The following is a 22242-nucleotide window of genomic DNA, read 5'->3' as shown; positions in this document are numbered from 1 at the left end:
AAAAAGACAACAGGTAACAAATATTTTTAAGTCTGTTTTTAAAAGGAAAAATGGTTAAGAGTGAGATTAGGCAAAAAGAATTAAAGAAATAAAGGCAGCAAAGGGAATGAATGGCAAATAGAGAAGAGGGAAAAAAGAGCAGACTGGGCAAGCAAAATTTATTTGTTTTAAGGGTAAATTTTCCAATCAGCATTGTTCCTGTACAAATCATTTTGTGTGCTTTTCTGATAAGGGTGTTAACCTGTACATTTTAAAAATGTACAAGCACAAGTACATTAAGTGTTTGCACTGGAACAGCACCAGTCAGGAAAATGTACCCTAAACGTTTTATTTCTATTTAAATGTGTGGTTTGTTTTTGTAGTTTAGGGTTATAACAGCAATAAAGTTACTATTACAATAATAAAGCTACCCTTGGGATCTCAGTAGCTTCATTACTATAATATTAGTGGTTATCACAGTGTGCGAATAGAGTAAGTTTAAAAAACAAATTTTCCTGGTGTAATATACTATTTCTTGTGATTATATTTTTTTTTAAATGAAATTAGGTAATAGATTCTTTTATCCAGATGGTCTTGCCTCCCACCACTCTGTCTCTGGGTTATGGCAGTCACTGTACCATGTGTTGCTTGGGAAACAAAATCAGGCTGCACAAACACACAGCTGCGATCTGATCAGTTCCTCCATTTGGAAAGCAGCAGCTCTGACGGGGTAGGAGGAATACAATTACATCAGTAGATTCACTTTAGAAATAATACAGATCTGTAAATACAAATTACAAGACTCCTCCAAAAGCTCAGTTGGCTTGTGCAGTGCCTCATATGGAACTAAGCCCTACAGACTAGTAAGGTCCCAAGTTGAAGCTACAGTTCGTGCTGAGCTAGCTGATCTCTGCTGGGGTAGCAGTAGGAGCTACAATTGGCCTCACTGTACCTGGGTTAGAGTAGCGGAGAAAGGGTGCAGAATCAGCCAGGATTCTTGCTCCTGACCACTATCCAGTGATCCACTTGAAATTGCAGATGTGTGGACGTGGAGTAAGGACTGGACATTCCTCAAATAATCTATCAGCAATCACAGCCTAGGCACCCACATTAAAAATGGTTACTTGGGTGAGGTGCCAGAAAACAACTGGTATCCATGGAACTGTAGACCAGCAAAGATCAGTAGCTTCAGGAGAGATGGGGCAGTTGGAAGGAAAAACGATCTTCAATTACAATATCTCGACTTGTCATATTCTTTGTAGTAGAATTATAGCAATTAAAATAAACGTAATGTTTGAGTTGCATGTTCTTTCTCCATACTATTCAATATCTTTCTTTTTCAAATGTTTGCTGAATTCACTCTTAAATACTGTGATTGATTTGATTTCAATAGCCATTTATGGTAAGCCATTTCATATCCTATTGTTTCTTCTTTGAAAAAAAACTTCTTTTAATCTTCTGGTACCAATCCTAAATTTATCCTCTCATTATCAATTTACTGATCAGTGGAAATCTTCCACTATTTATGCTTAATTTACAGCAGAATTTTGAGCAATTCTATTAGAATTCCCTTAACCTTCTTTGCTCCAGTGAATACAATCCTACTTTTTCACGTCTCTCGTCATATCCATGGTACTGTATCAATCTAGCAAAATCATGTTGCAACTTTTCCGCAGGTCCAACACCTTTCTATATTGGGGTGCCCAAAACTGCACAGAAGTATGGCTTCACCAATGTCTTGTACAGATTCACCTCCTTGGTTTTGCATTCAATGCCCCCATGAATAAAACAAATATTTATTTGCCCTTTTTATGGATTTTTTCCACCACAATCATGCTTTTAAAGATCTGTTATCTCCACCTGTAGGTCTCTCTATTTCTCTACTCCATTGATAATTTTACCATGTAGGGTACATTTTCATGCTCTATTTCTTTTCCCAAAATGTACTATTTAACATTTACATTTTTTGAACTGCATTTGCCACATATCTGCCTAGTTCTATAACCTGTCCATGTCCTCCTGCATCTCTTCCATTCTTTCTCACATTTAGCACGGATTAATGGGAACACCGGGGTTATTTATTACAGAGAGTGCATACTACCCTGGTGCTTAGGTTTCCCAAGCTCCACAAATGCTCCTCATAAGAGTTTAAAAGAAAACAGACAGCGTTACTGTCCACTGATTTATATTGCAGTATCACTTCCACTAGAATTATGATATGAATCAACAAGACAATCACTTTCAAGCTTGGCTATATGAGTGACTTTCAGTTGTCCTGTAAAGTAATCACTTTGTCAAGGACCGTGATTATTGCTTTTGCCACTGATTATTCACAAGTGTTACGGCTAGAATGCTGACAGCAGGAACATGAGGTGCAAAAAATACAACAAATAAAGACGCCTCAACTCTTCCACTGCTCCTGGCTGTATGTAGTCTTTCCCCAACAGCAGGAATTTGAGCTGGAAAGTCGAAAACTGGTTATGGAAATACTACATATTTTATAAACGAATGACTATAATTTTTAAGAGGAATTAAATGGGCAGCAATTGATTTGTAAGGATAAATTAGCCATGAAAACAGGGATCTTGTTCTTAACAGAATTTGCAGATGACAATTCATTAATTAGTGCACAAGGTGAGTGCATAGCTTTAACACTTTGAATGGACTCCGGCATATTTTTGGTGGTGACATTTAACATCCTCTGCAAATATGCCAATGTCAAATGTGCCATTGGTTATCAGTTTTACCTGCGGCATGCAGCACGTGAACAAGCTAGACATACAAGAAAAAAGGAACAGAAGATCGGTGACTGTCCAGTGAGGCACTCATCTTGCCTATTTCCTTCTTAACTCCATTGTAATATTTAATCAAATTTTAGTCAAAAAATATAATTTGCAATAACCTTCTAACCAGGAACACAAATGTGATTGATCATCACAGTTAGTTTGTAGAACAGAATTTAGTAAAACAGAGATGTTTCCATTGCAACTACATGGTGAAATCATAAGTATACTAACATTTCAACTTGAAAATATAATACACTGCAAGGCCTGAACTACCTGCACCACCAAAAGTTCATTCCCCATCTGGTAATGGTAAAGGTGCTGACATAAACATCAATATACTAAACTGCTGCAAAAATAACCTTACAATTCTGTCAAATGTCACCATTTGTAATGAATTAAAAAGCAATAGTATATCACCCTGTTTTGGCAGCAACAGTGCTACCTAATTTAATGGCACAGCTGTCTACAGTCAAAAATATATTTTACTTCCCTCCAACCATATATTTCCCTGAGCTACTCAACAGAAAGTTTACATCTTAAAAATAAAAAGTGCATGCACACACCCACAAGTTGTCTAGGGTATGGCAAGTGAGAGACTGCTATGCCACTAACACCTGGAAGAATAATTTGGTGTCAAATGTACTGCTCTTGAATGGTCAACCATATATACTCATTGCACTGCAAAATCCTGAGCTGTCAAGTGTCATTTACTGGTAATGGTCTTCAAGTATGTTGAGCACTGAAGTGGGAGAACCTTCACCACACGGACTGCAGCGGTTCAAGGCGGCGGCTCACCACCACCTTCTCAAGTGCAACTAGGGATGGGCAATAAATGCTGGCCTCGCCAGCGACGCCCACATCCCATGAACGAATAAAAATAAAACACTTCAGTGCAGTACTGAAAGGGTGCTGCACTGTTGGAGGTTCAGGTAAAATGTTAAACCGAAACCCTGTCCACTCTCCCAGTTGGTACCATGGCACTATTTGAAGAAGAACAGGGGAGTTCTCCCAGTGTCCTGATATTTCTCCCTCAACCAGCATCACTGAAAAAACAGATTATCTGTTCGTTTATCTCATTTCTGTTTGTGGGACCCAGTGTGCAATTTGGCTACCACATTTTCCTACAACAGTGATTATAGTTCAAAAAGTACATCATCGTCTGTGAAGCACTTTAGAATGTCCTGAGGTTATGAAAGGCACTCTATAAATGCAAATAGTTTATTTTTTCCTTCAAGTATGCAATCTATTTTGACATACATCATTCTTGAAATTAACACAGTTTGATACATAGATTACAACCAGTGTCACCCCCACTGATCAGAAATGTAATTCCCAACTTTACCCACATGGATAACAGCAGAAATATTGTACGATTCAGACTGAATCCTTTAAAATCACTCCATTCAATATCCGATTTCTTAGTATGTGCTTCCAGAGCAAGAAACTCTGTGCTATGAACACTAAAAATTAAAGGAAGATATATAGATAGATATAGATACAACAGTTGACCTTTAAAAAGAGTAAAGGAGCAGAGAGCCTTAGGGATTCATCTGCACAAATCTTTAAATGTTGGAGGACAAGTTAATAAAGTGATAAAATAAGTAAATGGTGTTATGAATTCGGGTTTGCCGCAGGTATTTCCTCAGGTTCAATTGAGTCAGTTGCTCCCTTAAGTGGTCTGGTTGCCTGCCATTTTACGGAAGTTGCCTCCCACTGCCTTGTACGTGCTAGCACAGTAGCTGGACCCAAGAACGTAACAATGAAACTCCCTCGTGATCTGGACCGGATCCCCGTGTCTTAAGCAGTGTACTTCTTTAATCTCTCTGCAGGTGGGCCGAGTTAACACCAGGTGGGGTGTCGCTTGGCTCATTCATAAGCTTCTTCATTCCATGGCTTATAAACCATAGAGAACACCAAGGGGCTGATTTTCATCTGACTGCCGTTTTTCAGCATGAATGGGACAGCAATGAGAAGAAAATCTGGGGATAAAAAAAAACTTATGCTTACTTGCCGCTCAAGACACACCCAATGCAATTTCTGAGTGGCCTTGACTAAGGCGGCAAGCGTATCTGCCCACAGCAGGCCGGGTGCCTCATTAAAATATTTATATCGGGGTCCTAAGGAATGTTTGGTACCCTGATACAATTTTGGTCTTCCACTGAGCATAAATTCAATATCATCATGAAAAGTAAGAAGGGAAATGTTAGCAGAATTTTTTTTTCTCGCAGAGGGTTGTTGGGACATGGAATGCTCTACCAGAACTGAATCCATAATCTCTTTTAAAAGGGAACAAGACAAATATTTGACTAAGTAGTTTTGCTGCAAAGTTCCCTGAGCAGATCTCTTCTTGCTGTGCAATGCTATGCTGCTGACTGACCTCCCAACCTAGTCCCAACTTACTGGCCAAGGCCGACAGGCCAACTGAAATCAGACACCACTGTACAATATGATTGGCATGTCTGGAAACTTGAACAATGGTTCTTGAAAGATAATGGTAGTATTTCAATTTTTTATATTCCTATATACCAGTTAATTTCCTGTGGCATTGTACATGGGGAGTGAAGACCAAGTGCAGTTTTCAGGTGAGGATGGGTTAGAGGGCAGCAAATAATTGGACCAGACATAATTCAGTCTCCATTTTAAAGTCATAAAGTCTGTCCTTATTTTTATAATACTTTTGATTTTATATCACTTATAATCAAATAGCAAAGCTTACATAAATTTGGGAAGCAGTTGGTATGAGACAAGAAATTCTCTGCTTTACAGGCTGAGAAGCTGAGGCACTGCAGTATTATCTCTGACAGGAGCTAATTACAGTGTGACAAGTTTACATAAGCAGTTTTTATTATAAATGGGGATGTGGGAATTTAGATTGGAAATGCGCACAGACCTAACATTTTTAATATATTACACACACGCATACACTCACAGACATACAGACAGACAGGCAGAGAGACAAACAGAAAAGACAGATCGATAGGTAAAAGTGGAGACTGAGGAGCGAACAAAAATGAAAACAATGCAGCAGGGAAATAGTAAAAAAAAGCACAGAAGAAACAGAAAGGTCCAGTCTCAAGTCATTCATGCACAAAGCATCAGTGTTGGATGCAGTACTCTGTGCATGCTGGTATTCTAGGAAATATTGGCAGTGAAGACATAGCTAAGACTCCTAGTTGTAGGAATAGAACAGAGGTCAAGCTCCAGGTCCCAGAGAGAGGAGTCTAGGGAGCTCTAATGCATAATGGCCATCTTTATGGGTAATTTTGTTGACTTTTAAGAATTATAAAATTATAAATTATGCACTTGTTAGTATTTTAATTGTTTACGGTATATAATGCAGTGGGTCAAATAAGACAGACCACCAGAACAACGTCTAAAAAAATTATTTAAGCACTTTTTTTTGAGATAGTTGCTGGTTTCAGATTAAGAGCTTTTTTTAAAATGAGCAATTTAATTAGTTGATTTTGTGTGGGTTGCTGATTCCTGACTGGTAATGGTTACTTGGATATTTGAGAAAATCAGCATGGCTAACTGATCAGATAGTGGTTATTAAAGTCAATCAGGAAAATGTGATAGATTTTTTTCATGCTACATATGTGACAATTTGGGCATGTGTACAGATTTGGTTTGACACGGGCTATACACTAGACTTTAAAATTATATGTGTTATAAAAGGGAGAAATTAAAAGAGATCTTGAAGATTTTCAGTAACTATTATATATGTAAAACATTTTTTTGACAGTTTTGAATTGCATCCCCAAGTCTCTTGGTGCCAGAGCAGTGTTGTTGACAAGAACTCATGACATGTCAAGCTCAATGCCATACATTAGTTTATACTCAAACACTTTGGGAAAACACCACCAGGATTGCTGTGGGACATCCCATAGAAGTCATCTTTGCACTTTTTAAATGGATGTAGATCTCTAGGAAATTCCAACGTAAATGTACTGAGGTGAATATTGTCATTGTGAGTCATGTTAAGCCATCTATTAAAAAAAAGTTAGCTGGCCTTCAGCCAACCTAATTTTTCTTCAACAAATGTCAAGAAATACTCACTTTGATTTGTGGCAGACACACATCTATTTAATCATGGAGCCAGGGCTTCAGAAACAGCCGCCAGCCAAAATAGATAAGGTACACTGAAGGTAACTTCCTCAGATGATTAGCTTATTTATAGCCATGCAGGCTGTCCCTTATCTGTCTGGCACAGAGTTCAAAATATACCTGTTCTCATAAAATTAGAATGCAGAATTTCTACAGCTTATTTTAGAGCATGTGACAATTTTGGTGATGATGACAATTAAGGTGAATTAAACTTATAAAATAGACCGCTGTCCTTTACTGTTTTAAATTTAAACGTGGATCATTTTGCAGCCACATACCACCAAAAGCGATATTCTCAATCTTACCCAATGGCAGAAAGTTTATACTATTAATTTTGAATCTTTCATACTTTTTTCCCTTTCCCCTGCTGTCCTCAAAGCATTGACTCTCTGCTGGAGTACCGTTCCACAGGCTAGTCACTGCGCCACTGCCTCACATAAGTGGTCATTGTTGATATGCAAACCTTGAAATTGAGTTTGGCCACTCTAATCCTTAGTGGGGAATCACAGCCCAGCCCAATCCTGTCCTCACCATACATCCACACACATGCACTTGCAGCTGGGTTCACTGGACAGTGATCAGGAGTGGAAACCCTGGGTGATTTTTTCCCCTCCTATCCCAGGGGCACTGAAAAAAATTCTAGTGCCCCAACTACCACCCAGATGAGATCAGCTAACTCAACACAGAACAAGGGTTGAACCCGGGACCTGCCTGATGTGTATGGCTCAACTACTCACTGAATAGATTCACTGAGTCCCAGAAGAGCTGCCCATTCATTTTTCTTGAAATGTAATATTATTAATAACTGCAATGCTACATTTTATATTCTGGCATTTGTTTACAAGTAAAAATGTGGGAGCATCTCGTGCACAGTTGTGCTGAAGAAGCCATTATTTGGGCCAACCTATGCTGGTGGCAATTCTTCTCAGGAATCTCTTCTCCTGGGTGTCCTTAATTATTCACTTGGACTTTCAAAACTCAGAGCTGGAATTAAATGAAATATTCTGTAACTGAAAAAGGAGTCACCTTTTTTTTAAAACCAGAACAGCTAATAGCCTCCAGCTGAAGTAAAGAAGATGCAGTCCATTACAGAGTTATAATAACTCAAGGGAATTTCATTCAAGTGTTCCGTTTTGCAGTTTATGCACACAATGCTCAAACAGATGATTAATGGCCTTGCTCACACCTTTGCAAATTCTAATCTATTTAATTATTAACCTAAGAATGTCTCATTTAAATATCTCATCAGTCATTAAATATCAGAGTCTAGTCAGTGGAAATGTCCTAGAATTTCTTTAAAGATGCTTTATTACTTTACATAGGGAACATTATTTTTCTTGTTTCCTCTCCTGTTGGTGGTGACTCATGTTGAGGTATGGTTTCGTGGGTATTGGCACCCTTCAGCTACCTTATCCAAGTGGTCCTGACAGTGAGTTATGCTTTTTGACTATGGGTTTTGTTGCAGCAAAACTCAATTCCGTTCTCACTCAACACGTTCCAGCTGGGACTGCTGCATGGTTATTCACCCTCATCCAGGGGCACTGAAGCCAACTCTAATATCCCACCCCTGTCCTAGCTGAGGTAGCTAACTTGGCATAGACAGAGAATTGAGCCTGGGATATTTCTGGATATGGTTCAGTACAACACTACACAGTGCATTTGCCCACTGAACCAATATGGATGCCCATCCAATTGCAAATCAAAACAGGATATGCCAATATTTTTATAATTAATTGGTAAGGCTATGTTCAGAATACTTTTTGCAATTTGGGCATTGTATCTTCAAAAAAATGGTCAAGCATTGGAGAAGTTTCAGAAAAGAGCAACAGCGGTGATTCTGAGATTTAAAATTTAAGTTATAAAGAGAGACTCACAGAACTTATTTTCACTGGAGAAAGGATTGAGAGGAAACATGATCGAGGTCTTTGAAATGATGAGTAGAAATGTAGATGTAATCAGTACTTAACCTGGATTGTGATTGCAGAACTAGAAGATAGGAGTACAAAATTAACAAAGCTCAGGAGACCAGAAGCATTGTTTTTTTCTTTAACAAGTAGATATGTAGAACACAGTGCCAGCAAAAGCAGCTAATGAAATATTGATTAATCCATTAAAAAAAAGCTGAACCACCATCTCATTAAGAATAGGATCAAAGGTCATAAGCACTGCTTTAATTTATTTTATTGTTCTGCTAAAGTGGGCTGAAATTACATTCCATCCCCAATCAACCAGAATCCTAATCTGCTGCCAACTCCCACCCATGAGAACGCAGTTTCAAGACCTTACAGATGCCCACTGTTCTATGCTCACCAAATCTGGGGTATGGCTGTATACATATTGGTAGCTTCAGGTATCTTTTCCAAGTGGGGGGGGGATGATTGGGCAAAGTGAGGAAATGGCATGCAATGGGTCACAAGAGGGATCAGGCCGATTAGGGACCATAAAGGAGATCCACTCATGGAGGCAGAGGGCATGGCCGAGTTACTAGATGAGTACTTAGCATCTGTCTTTATCAAGGAAGAAGATGCTGCCAGAGTCTCAGTAAAGGAAGATATAGTTGAGATACTGAATGGGCTAAAAATTGATAAAGAGGTACTAGAAAGGCTAGCTGTGCTTAAAGTAGATAAGTCACCCGGTCCAGATGGGATGCATCCTAAGTTGCTAAGGGAAGTAAGGATGGAAATTGCAGAGATACTGGCCATAATTTTCCAAACACCCTTAGATACGGGGATGGTGCCAGAGGACTGGAGAATTGTAAATGTATAAACCCTTGTTAAAAAAGGGTGTAAGGATAAACCCAGCAACTATAGGCCAGTCAGTTTAACCTCAGCAGTGGGGAAACTTTTAGAAACGGTAATCCGGGACAGAATTAAGAGTCACTTGGATGAGCGTGGATTGATTAGGGAAAGCCAGCACGGATTTGTTAAAGGCAAATCATGTTTAACTAACTTGATAGAGTTTTTTGATGAGGTAACAGAGAGGGTAGATGAGGGCAATGCAGTTGATGTGGTGTATATGGACACCATATACACATTTGATAAAGTGCCACATAGTAGGCTTGTCATCAAGATTGCAACCCATGGAATAAAGGGGGCAGTAGCAACATGGATACAGAATTGGCTAAGTGACAGGAAACAGAGTAGTGATGAATGGTTGTTTTTCGGACTGGAGGGAGGTGTACGGTGGTGTTCCCCAGGGGTTGGTGCTGGGAACACAGCTTTTCTTGATATATATTAATGACTTGGACTTAGGTGTACAGGGCACAATTTCCAAATTTGCAGATGACACAAAACCTGGAAGGATAGTGAACAGTGAGGAGGTTAGTGATAGACTTCAAGAGGATATAGACAGGCTGGAGGCATGGGCTGACATGTGGCAGATGAAATTTAATGCAGAAAAATACAAGGTGATTCAGTAGGAAAAATGAGGAGAGACAATATAAACTAAAGGGCACAATTCTAAAAGGGGTAAAGGAACAGAGGGATCTGGGGGTATATGTGCACAAATCATTGAAGGTGGCAAGGCAGGTTGAGAAAGTGGTTAAGAAAGCATACGGGATCCTGGGCTTTATAAATAGAGGCATAGAGTACAAAAGTAAGGAAATCATGATGAACCTTTATAAAACACTGGTTCGGCCACAACTGGCGTATTGTGTCCAGTTCTGGGCACCGCACTTTAGGAAAGATGTGAAGGCATTAGAGAGGGTGCAGAAGAGATTTATTAGAATGATTCCAGGGATGAAGGACTTTAGTTACATGGATAGACTGGAGTAGCTGGGGTTGTTCTCCTTGGAACAGAGAAGGTTGCGAGGAGATTTGATAGAGGTATTCAAAACCATGAAGGGATTAGACAGAGTAGATAGAGGGAAACTGTTCCCATTGGCTGAAGGGTCAAGAACCACAGGGCATAGATTTAAGGTGATTGGCAAAAGAACCAAAAGTGACGTAAGGAAAAACTTTACACAGCGAGTGGTTAGGATCTGCAATGCACTGCCCGAGGGGGTAATGGAGGCAGATTCGATCATGGCCTTCAATAGGGAACTGGATCAGTACTTGAAAGGAAAAAATTTGCAGGGCTACAGAGATAGGGCGGGGAGTGGGACTTGCTGGATTGCTCTTGCATAGAGCTGGCGCGGACTCGATGGGCCAAATGACTTCCTTCCTGTGATTCCATAAGAGCAGTTAGTTGGCATTCATGTCGGCAGCAGTTCTGTGCCATCACGTAGACCTGCACAGGAGACTACAGGCATCGTCTCCGAAAGCAACTAGGGCTCAGAGGCTCCAGCAAAGATGCATCCCTAGTACTGATGCAGGCCCAATGTGGTTAGTCGCAGATACAGGTAACAAAGCACTTTTGTATCCTCTGCTTCTCACCATTTGGTTAGGCAGCCATCAACCAGTGCTATTCCCTCACCTAGGAGAGCACTTAATAGTAGGGTTCAGTTCATACTCAAGCAACACAGTGAGGCTCACAACACATAAGGATAAACACAGCAGCAAAACACATTGGCCCAGAAATGGCTCGAATGGCGCATCCTGCTGTAAGCGACGTGAATTGGTCCTTTTTCCTCACCCTTCAGATTGCACTATACTTGCACCGCAAATGCAATGTCAACGTTGCATCTGGGACCTCGTGAACGTTGGGTCCAATAGTCTATCTCCTTAAGCAATGAAACAAAAGGATAGAGAAAGAAACAGAGCAAACGATGAAGGAGGAAATAGGGTAAATTAGAGTCAAATTAGAGGCAGAGACAGAAATAAAGTAGGAAAAAGAAAGAGAGTGAATTAAGAAAGAGAGAAAAGAGACAGAAAGGAAAAGTAAGAAAAAAATTAAAAAGAACAAGCAGAAGAAGAGGACATTGTAACCCAGTTGTGTTTGGGAATTGTTGTATTGGACCTTGAGAAGTTATGAGTGAATGGCAGGGTAGGTGTGCAAAATGTACAAACATTCTTGAACCATGAAGTATTGAATCAGCATGATCATCATGATCAGGTACAGTGGAACTGCATTCATAGGAACATAGGAATTGCTAGATGAAAAAAGAACAAAATCCATCTAATTCGCTTTCAACCATCATGGTAGTTGCATATTACAACGATAATGGAGTTGTTGACTAATTTTAGCAATCAATCTCTATCAATTAGTCTACAACAGACCCAGACATGAGATGAGGAAAACACAGTGGTGGAGAGCTTTGGGAACCATAGGTCCAGTCACCTTTTTCCTCCCAAGCATGCTACACTTACCACGTCATGCCTCAAATTACTTATATAATGTATCCCAAAATGTTATTTTCTTAAAGAAATTTATCTACTTTGCATTTCTGAGTGTCAAAACAGCTTTGCATCCTGAAAATGACTGCCTTCCGACACTAACAGGAGTGTGGATGGCAAGGCTGGCACAAAAATACTGCCAAGATCAATGAAAAGTTTTAAAAAACCTCAGGTAACAATTTACTACCTGTGGGAGTGAGACTCCACAGCTTTATTGTTCCCTTTCTAGGCCTCCAAGGTTGGGTGTCATGTCAGAACTATAAATCACGTCATTAACCAGGTCCTTACGACATGAACTACCAGCCCTAAATGGCTGCAGCGAGATTAATTCGTATTAACAGCGTTAATCCATCAATTTTTTCTGTTTTGTCGAGGCTAATGGCAGAGCGGCAGAAATCGTCCAGCAATTTGTGGCGAATCGGAACTCATGGTGTATCTCTTTGCCACAAATCCTGGATTTGTTTACGCACCATTATTTTTCCAGCAATTTCTGGGCCATTGAATATGTATGCCACCAACAATATACAACTTAAAATTAATCCATTTTAAATGCATCTTGTATTTCACAGAAAAGAAAGTCAGATGTCCAAAAGGCAAACAAAGTAGTTGACGCTTGATATGTCCCCCATGGGTGCCTGGAAGGTTCATATAAGAACATAAGAAATAGGTGCAGGACGAGGCCATAAGGCCCCTCGAGCCTGCTCCGCCATTCAATAAGATCATGGCTGATCGTCTACCTCAACTCCACTTATCCACCCTATCCCCATATCCCTTGATTTCCTTAGTGTTCATCTATCGATCTCAGTTTTGAATATATTCAATGACTGTGCATCCGCAGCCCTCTGGGGTAAAGAATTCCAAAGATTCACAACCCTCTGAGTGAAGAAATTTCTCCTCATCTCAGTCCTAAATGGCCGACCCCTTATCCTGAGACTATGACCTCTAGTTCTAAACTCTTCAGCCAGGGGAAACAGCCTCTCAGCATCTACCCTGTCAAGCCCCTTCAGAATCTTATATGTTTCAATGAGGTAACCTCTCATTCTTCGAAACTCCAGAGAGTATATAGGCCCATTCTACTCAATCTCTCCTCAACCTAGGAATCAATCTAGTGAACCTTTGCTGCACCACCTCTAAGGCAAGTATATCCTTCCGAAGGTAAGGAGACCATATGGTATAAAAGCTGAGGGCAGTGAAAACTTTCACCATCACTGACAGTGCAGTGTGGATGATTGACCAGCCCTGCACCTTCGTGGCACATTTCAGTCACAGCTTCATGACTGAGTGTGGGCATCCTCATGCACTGTTCTTCCACCATGTCCAGGTAGATGACTCTGTTGCAGCTGCAAGTTGCATAGTCCTATATTCTGAGCACTCCTTGGCCACACTCTCCTCCTGCTCTTGCTCCACTGTAATATGTTCCACAATGGGCATAAACCAACATTCTCAGGCAGAAAACTGCTTTGTACTATTCACTTTTTTCAGTGCTGCAGTGATACTTTGATATTTTCCCATTCATTAAACTCACTGGCCTCGATTTTAATTTCTCCCATCTGACGGAAACCAGGCAGGGGGGTAGTTAAAATAGAGCTCACCATCTCCTTTCCTGCCCCGATCTGGCCGACTCCAATTTTAAATTGCAGGCAGCAAATACACCCGCCACAAGCTGGCGGGGCCTTCTTTACATATGCAGATCAGGCTCCAATGGCGTCATTGGGAGCTGATTTGTGATTTTAACCTGAGGCATAAGCAGGGGAGCAATGGTGGTGCCGGGAGCAGCAGCCAGGGCCAGAAGAGACCCAGCGAGATAAGGTTTTACATTTTTGTTTAAAGTTTCCTTTTGCCCCAGCAAGAGCAGGAGTACTCATCCGGACCCCACAAGGAAACCTTGGACCACCCAAGCTGTGAGCTTCCCTCTGCCGGACGGGAATTCCCATCCCAGAGCTTACCTTGTGCCGGGAACCTTTCTTGTGGGTCCCCAACAGTGGCCTCCTGCTGCCCAATTCCCACTCCTGCCCACCGGCCAGGCGGTGATTCTTGCCAGGTTCACGTGGGAATCTAATCTTGCATATGTAAATGAGGCCCGGGAGCTAAAAGCAGACTCATCAAAGCAGAGTAAAAATGGATGACTTAATCGATAAAGTTCTCTAACGACATTACGTCACCTTCGACTCGCAGTTATTTTTCACTAAATTAGGATGACAAGCAATAGTAATATTGCTCTCAACTGTTGCATTATGTCCAGGAATTGTGAAAAGCATTCCATAGACATATCACATCATATATGTGCATGAACAGATAAAGTCTATATCAACATAAACCCACCTTGTCATGTTTATTTTTACCCATTTTTCTTCTCTCCTCTCTGAAGGTGCTGACTCATGCTGGGATATAGTTCCATGGACACCAGCAGCTCTACGTGTTCATCCTTCACATGAACCAAAGCGGTGAGTGTCAGCAGGCTTTCTGTCTGTGGGGGCAACATAGTCGAGGCTGATCCTGTCCTGACCTGGCATCCGCATGCGCACTTTCCAGCAGAGGTCACAAGGCAACAATCAGGCCTGGGAACCCTCGTAGATTTGTTAATTTTTCTCTCTCTAACCCACAGGTGCTGAAGCCTATTGTAGCATCCAAAATGTGAAAACTAACTCAACATAGACCACAGAAACTGGAACCTTTCTGGAATAAATGGCTAGATTTGTGCTCCAGAACTAGCCGCGCCTCTAGCCAAGCTGTTCCAGTACAGCTACAACACTGGCATCTACCCGACAATGTGGAAAATTGCCCAGGTATGCCCTATCCACAAAAAGCAGGACAAATCCAATCCGGCCAATTACCGCCCATCAGTCTACTCTCAATCATCAGCAAAGTGATGGATGATGTCATCGACAGTGCTATCAAGTGGCACTTACTCACCAATAACCGACTCACCGACGCTCAGTTTGGGTTCAGCCAGGACCACTCGGCTCCAGGCCTCATTCCAGCTTTGGTCCAAATGTGGACAAAAGAGCTGAATTCCAGAGGTGAGGTGAGAGTGACTGCCCTTGACATCAAGGCAGCATTTCACCAAGTGTGGCACCAAGGAGTCCTAGTAAAATTGAAGTCAATGGGAATCAGGGGGAAATCTGTCCAGTGGCTGGAGTCATACCAAGCACAAAGGAAGATGGTAGTGGTTGTTGGAGGCCAATCATCTCAGCCCCAGGACATTGCTGCAGGAGTTCCTCAGGGCAGTGTCCTAGACCCAACCATCTTCAGCTGCTTCATCAATGACCTTCCCTCCATCATAAGGTCAGAAATGGGGATGTTCGCTGATGATTGCACAGTGTTCAGTTCCATTCACAACCCCTCAGATAATGAAGCAGTCCGTGCCCGCATGCAGCAAGACCTGGACAACATCCATGCTTGAGCTGATAAGTGGCAAGTAACATTCGCGCCAGACAAGTGCCAAGCAATGACCATCTTCAACAAGAGAGAGTCTAACCACCTCCCCTTAACATTCAACGGCATTACCATTGCCGAATCCCCCACCATCAACATCCTGGGGGTCACCATTGACCAGAAACTTAACTGGACCAGCCATATAAATACTGTGGCTACAAGAGCAGGTCAGAGGCTGGGCATTTTACGGTGAGTGACTCACCTCCTGACTCCCCAAAACCTTTCCAGGCACAGGTCAGGAGTGTGATTGAATACTCTCCACTTGCCTGGATGAGTGCGGCTCCAACAACACTCAAGAAGCTCGACACCATCCAGGACAAAGCAGCCCACTTGATTGGCACCCCATCCACCACCCTAAATATTCACTCCCTTCACCACCGTGACTGTAGTGTGTACCATCCACAGGATGCACTGCAGCAACTCGTCAAGGCTTCTTCGACAGTGCCACCCAAACCCACGACCTCTACCATTCTAGAAGGACAAGGGCAGCAGGCACATGGGAACAATACCACCTGCTCTTTCCCCTCCAAGTCACACACCATCCCGACTTGGAAATATATCGCCGTTCCTTCGTCGTCACTGGGTCAAAATCCTGGAACTCCCTTCCTAACAGCACTGTGGGAGAACCTTCAGCACACAGACTGCAGCGGTTCAAGAAGGCGGCTCACCACCACCTTCTCAAGGGCAATTAGGGATGGGCAATAAATGCTGGCCTTGGCAGCGACGCCCACATCCCATGAACTAATAAAAAAAATCACATCAGGCAGTGCACTTAGCAACTGAGCCATCAGTGAAGCTCAATCTTGCCATGTTGATCAAGAAACTAAAAATCTTTCACTGATCTCTGATGAGACATTTTTTTCCCCCAAGAGACATGATTTGATATTTTGATGTGGACAAAGATCTACCCACTTCACACAAATTGTCAGCAACTAGAATGCTGGACACTTATATGCCAGAATAAAAGTGCTCAGAGGAAAATTAAAATTAAATCTTTCTTTTCTGATCAAGAGACTCTGCAAAAGTGATGGAGGTCGACAAAACACAGAACACAAAACACAGAACACAAAACTGATTACAGCAGTACCTTTGAACGAACTGTAAAGCTTTGAGATATTTAAAAATCTGAATAAGATGGTGCTCCACATATAGGAAGCAAATCTGCAGTGCAGAAAAATGATAACATTTAACAAAAATCCTTACCGGTTTTGGCAGAACTATTCTGAATGTGCATTCTTTGCAAATGCAGATTAACTGGAACAAATTCAAGCTTCTTCTCCCCTCTGCTACAGCTTGATTTAAATGACGACCCTGGAATCAAACACATACAATGTGGTTTTTGTCAGCTGGAGGTGCATAAAATTTACAGACAGGCTGGCCTATGTTGATATTACAAACATGCTTCAAGAAGTGATTCTCTAACACCACAGATAATTGGTGCTGTGGTTTCAGTCTTGTTCACATGGTGAGCAGACTCCACGGCCCCAGAGCAACAGACAAGCAGTGTGTATGCATGTCATTCACAATTTTATATTCTGTCCAGCTGAACTTGTCCACATTGTACAAGTGGACTGAATGCTAAGCAGGAGGGAACCCTAATGGGCAAGATGACAGCAACTGTCCCTACCCATACAATTGAAGTACACTTCAGGAGCATGGGGTGGGAATGAGGAAGTAACTATTGATAACTTCCAAGAAGATGTAAAGACTAACCAGCATAGTAGGAGGGCATAGGCGTGAACTTTCGCAAAATATCGGATGAGCAGGAACACGGTTCAGTGCCAGCAAGACCCCACACTGTCGGTTGTTGTACCTGAGCAGCAGGAGACCATAATAAAAACAATTCTACACTATTTGCCATTTTTGTGATAATGTTCAATACAGTAGTTACAACTGATCACTTTATAACACCTTGTCATATTTTTAAAAAGTGGTCTGAGTATATGAGTAACACCATAATTTGTCGTATTAGCTTCTTGCCCTAGTAGCAATTGCTAATCACTGATCAACAGTATAAAACAGGCATTAAAGTTGTAATGCTGTTTGAGAGGACTGCTAATATCGAAGTTAAGTTGCTACTGTAGAATAGGTGAGTTTCAGCAGTCTTGGCCAGTCTGCCAGCAGTGTTGGTGGGATGCCACTCAATGGTGGCGATTCTCTCCACTGGTGAAAAAAGAGTTACGGGTGAACATTAATTATTGGGGAAGGGAATAAACAGGACAAACTGGGGTGACAAATGTAACTGTACTGCCTTGTTCCTAAAAGATTATCCTAACACCTTCCACTCTAATCTTAAACAGACCTCAGTGAACTCTCCCCAAATTTAAGGAACTTTGTATGCAATATTGTTTGCAAAGCCACACTAGGAATCTGTACAAGTTTCTTATGGTGATTACTTTAAGCATTCATGGGATAATCTATTAAATATCAGAAGAATGGCATTAATGATTTTTGGAGTCTCTGCATAGTCCATGAAGAAATAAAAATGTTCTTAACTTTAGGTCATAATACTACCGGAAATCTAATTTGTGTACCCATGCAATTCAGAGCTTCAAATGAACTATTTTCAAACATCTGAATGCTAATATTTATAGCTATTTTCCTTATTGTGTTGGATAGAGTACCTATCTGGATAAACCAGCCTGTTAGAAAAATAAAAAAGCACAGAAATAATACATCAAGGATGCTACAAAATATTAATGGTAAAATTAATCTGTATTAATCTGTATCTACATAGACTTTGAGGATTTGCTTTCAGATTGAAAAAAAATTTCAGAACATAAAGACAATGCAAATGTTAAATAATAAAGTTTTAGAAGAAAGTATAGCCAGAGCAAACAAAAGGGAGTCCCATAGTTTAAAATTAGATTTAGTCCTCTGGGATACTGACCCCCTTCCCCCACAAGTGTGACAATAACGCAGCAAATTCTGAACTTATCTTACTGGAATTGAAAAGCCATACAAACCGACCCCTTCATTCATTCATTCCTCGCTCTGGTGCTTTGTACCTGAGAACTTATTGAGCTCCGTAAGCATTTCCTGATAGCTGCTAATCATGTGTTGATAGTGGATGGTTACATTTTGTCGTAAGGTATCCCAGTGAGCAGAAAGCTCCCCCAGCTCCTCCAGGTCCTGTAACCTGATGCATACATAAATTTAAAAAATAAATTTTGATCATCAATTTCAGATTAATCAATTGCTTTTCAGCAATAAATCTACATTTAAAAAGGCATATTCAAAAAGCAACATCAAGTTGCCATAGTATTTCAGTATGAAATGAAATTTAAACCTCAAATATATGACAGATGGTCTGGAAATATTTCTATAGCACAGCTGCGGTGATTAGAACTTATTTAATCATAATATGTCTGTCCCTACAACAAACACAGGCCTTAGTCTCACAAGGCAGGGACACTAACTATAAATAGATTTGGTTAAATTGAAATCAATTTTCAGTGCGTCCTTTTCTAGTTTTCAGTTCGGTTTAGCTCATTAAGTCCCCTTTTCCTGCAGAATCTCAAAGTCTCTATTCCCTTGTCTAAATTTAATTTTTATTTTGTACTATTTACTTCTTAAATACCCTATTCTAACTTTTATTTCACTTAGTCGATTCTGAATGTGTTTTCTACCTGGTTTTCTCTACCTCCTCCATTCTTTCATTTTGGATCTGGCTCTGACCCATGCAGCTTTAAATCAGCCTTAAAACTAGCTTCAAAGGCTGATGAGGAGTCTGAACAATGCAGGTTGGTCCAACCACATTAGGGCAGTAACCAGATTATATCAGATGCAGAAACTGGACCAACGTATGGCAACCCGATTGGCTTGACTGCCCGAAAAGGAAACGGGCTAGAAATTCCGCGATCAGAGGGAGTGGGATTGGGGCACAATTCCTGCAAGAGTCAGGGACCACAATTTGTGGTGGAACTTGGATCCGTTGGGTTTCCACCCCATTGAAGTCAAGGTGACAAACTGCACTGCAGGGGCAGGGGCACTTAGGGCCATCCCCATAACATCAAAGAGCAACTTTGGGTGCATGCCTGGGGGAAGTTACTCTGGGAGTTGAAACCAGCTCACCCCTGATGGGTCCAGCCTGAGAGCAGGCTTGGGATCCAGTGTTGTCCGACTGAAGGTCCATCCACTGAAGGTCAAAAGAGAGATAATCGATTGCCATGGGGAATCAGTAAAAATTAGCTGCCATTTTTCTTTTTGGCCTGCTCAGCAGCGGTAGGATACCACTCAAGGTCCTCCTCGCCACAGGGCAGAGACCTCTGTTGTGCTGCTATTGATGACGGTGCCCACACAGAATATTTAAACAATCCCGTTCCTGTGATTTGGGACAGGGTCAGCAACAGGCACAAGTGCTGCTCTGCCACACTTCCGCCCTCTCAAAAGGGTCCGCGGAAGTTCCACCCTAACTTGTCAATGGCACAGACAGCAGAGTGTTGCAAAGCCAGTTAACTCCTTGTCAGTGCCTGAGGGATTTGCAATTTTTGAAGATTTTTATCTGGCTCAGAGACAGAAAATAGTTTTAAAAAAAGCTCTCTAACAACTTATTGAAATATATTTTGGGTGCTATAATTGCCCCTAATTTTTAAAACTTCTCTCTGCATTTATCTATATTTTCAAGGTGGTGGCCAGAGAGCTCAAAATCAGGAACTGTATAGGAACTCTCAACACTGACAACATCTGCCATTAACATTGTTTTAGAAAGTACAGTAAAAAAAAATTACTACATTGTTTGTTGAAATATCAAACGCTAGGACCCTGTCAACACTGGAATTCGATGCCTTCACTCAGTGATGCCGGTATACATTTCCTGTTAAAAGCGGTTCTGATCCTGTCAGTAACAATGGTGTAAATGTGGCATAAGTTGCCAATAAATGGGGACGGGAAAAACAATGTCACGCTCAGGTTTGAGACAAAGAGGCAGAACACCTTAAAAATCTAAGAAAGCATGGAATGAAAATAGGCCATTTGGCCCATCAAGCCTACCCATTCCGCAGACCATGTACAATCTAGCCTATTCATGGACTCCACCTATCTGACCTCCTAATGGAAAGTTCTACATAAATATGACATTATCCCCCATCTATCCCCACATTTCCATCCTGACCTGCTACCCTTCATAGATAACTTTCTTTCCTCCCCCCACCCCACCACCCTGACTCGATAGGAACCATCATGTCCCACGGAATATTTGATCATCTCAGTCTTTATTCATTGCTGTAATCTCCAATCCTGTTCACAAAATGATATTTATTCAGCTACTTTTTGATGAAGCTAATAATTACAACATCAACTGCTTTTGCTGGGACTACATATTCACTATTCTGTGAGGGAGAGTTATCAATTTAAAACCTGGAATATAGAATTTAGATAAGGCCATAAAAAATGTTAATAGAATACTAGGTTTTATGGCATAGTATAGAATATAAAAATCGAGAGATAATGGTGAATTTATTTAAAAGTTTAGTAAGGCCACAATTGGAATACTGTGTGCAGTTTGGGCTCCACACAATAGGAAGGATGTTGAGGCACCAGAGAGCATGCAGCACAGATTCACTACGGTGCTGCTTGGTGTGAGGAAATACAAACAAGAGAACAATTTGAAAAATTGGGTTTGTTCTCATCAGAACAGAGGAGATTATGGGGTGATTGATGGAAGCGTTTGAAATTATGAAGGGATGAGACAAAGTAGATGAAAACATACTGATTTCAGTTGTGGTGGGGGTCTAGAGCTAGGGGACATAGATATAAGATTAAATACAAAAGATTTAGGACAGAGAATAGGAGAAACCTTTTTTTACACAGAGGGATGTGAGGCTGTGGAGTGCCCTACTAGAGTTAGTAACTGAAGCAAAATAGGTTAGATAGGTGGTTGTAGGAAAGGGGCATAAAGCGATACGTGATATGAATTTGGGAATACTGTTCATGTACAGGATAAACACCAACACAGATCGGTTAGGGTGAACAACCTGTTTCTGTGTAATTTCCATGTAAATCATTTATATCTACATCAAACTCCATCTACAATTCCTTTGCCCATTTGCTTACTTGATCCATATTTTTTTGCATCCTGCTTAATTTTTTTTTAATAATTATTAACTGGCCACTTGCTATCAATAATTTTTAAAATATTATATGTATTCTCCTCTAAATCATTTATGATTATCAAAAAGACTTGACAAACACTGGCACCATGCCAACAAGCCTGTGACAGAGGGCAGAGACCAAATGAATATAGCATGCTGTGAGGGTGGAAGTGAGATGCTGGTGCACTGAAAGCTTAAAAACAAACATCGTAAAACTGTTTGATTGTGCTCACCACAGCAGAAAATTGTGATTCAGTCTAAGACTGACAGAGTTAGAGTGCAGAAAAGAGGAAGCAAGTGTAAAATTAATAATAAAAGTACATTCCAATGAAAAACATTGCTACAGTTAACTGAGAAATAAAGTAGAGGTCGGAGACAGACTAAGTGGAAGCAAGTGAAATTAGACTAGAGGTCAGAAAGCATAGCAACTAGAAATAAAGATCTGAATCCAGTAGATTGGTGCGACGCAAAACTTGCATATGTTGCTCTAACACAGAGACAGTAACAAGTAGTCATACAGAGTGTGCTGCAATTGAGGTACTAAGTAAAAAAACTAATTTGGAAATACTGAAA

At 40.9% G+C, this 22242-nt stretch overlaps 1 protein-coding gene across 6 annotated transcripts in view; it reads right to left on the bottom strand.

Annotated features, from left to right (window-relative positions):
• Window positions 1-22242, bottom strand: part of inpp4b (inositol polyphosphate-4-phosphatase type II B) — a 784892-nt gene that overhangs the window by 171551 nt on the left and 591099 nt on the right. For all 6 annotated transcript variants that reach the window (XM_067993821.1, XM_067993786.1, XM_067993776.1 and 3 more), the window contains exons 12-13: window positions 18586-18716; window positions 16781-16888 (exon numbers count right to left, since the gene is read on the bottom strand). In XM_067993821.1, the coding sequence (XP_067849922.1) occupies window positions 16781-16888; window positions 18586-18716 (239 nt within the window). The remainder of the gene's footprint in view (window positions 1-16780; window positions 16889-18585; window positions 18717-22242) is intronic.

Source organism: Heptranchias perlo, chromosome 1 (assembly GCF_035084215.1).
Source record: "Heptranchias perlo isolate sHepPer1 chromosome 1, sHepPer1.hap1, whole genome shotgun sequence".
NCBI classification, from domain to species: domain Eukaryota; kingdom Metazoa; phylum Chordata; class Chondrichthyes; order Hexanchiformes; family Hexanchidae; genus Heptranchias; species Heptranchias perlo.
Note: the sequence above shows the minus strand (reverse complement) of the source record. Positions and strands in the feature narration are given on the sequence as shown.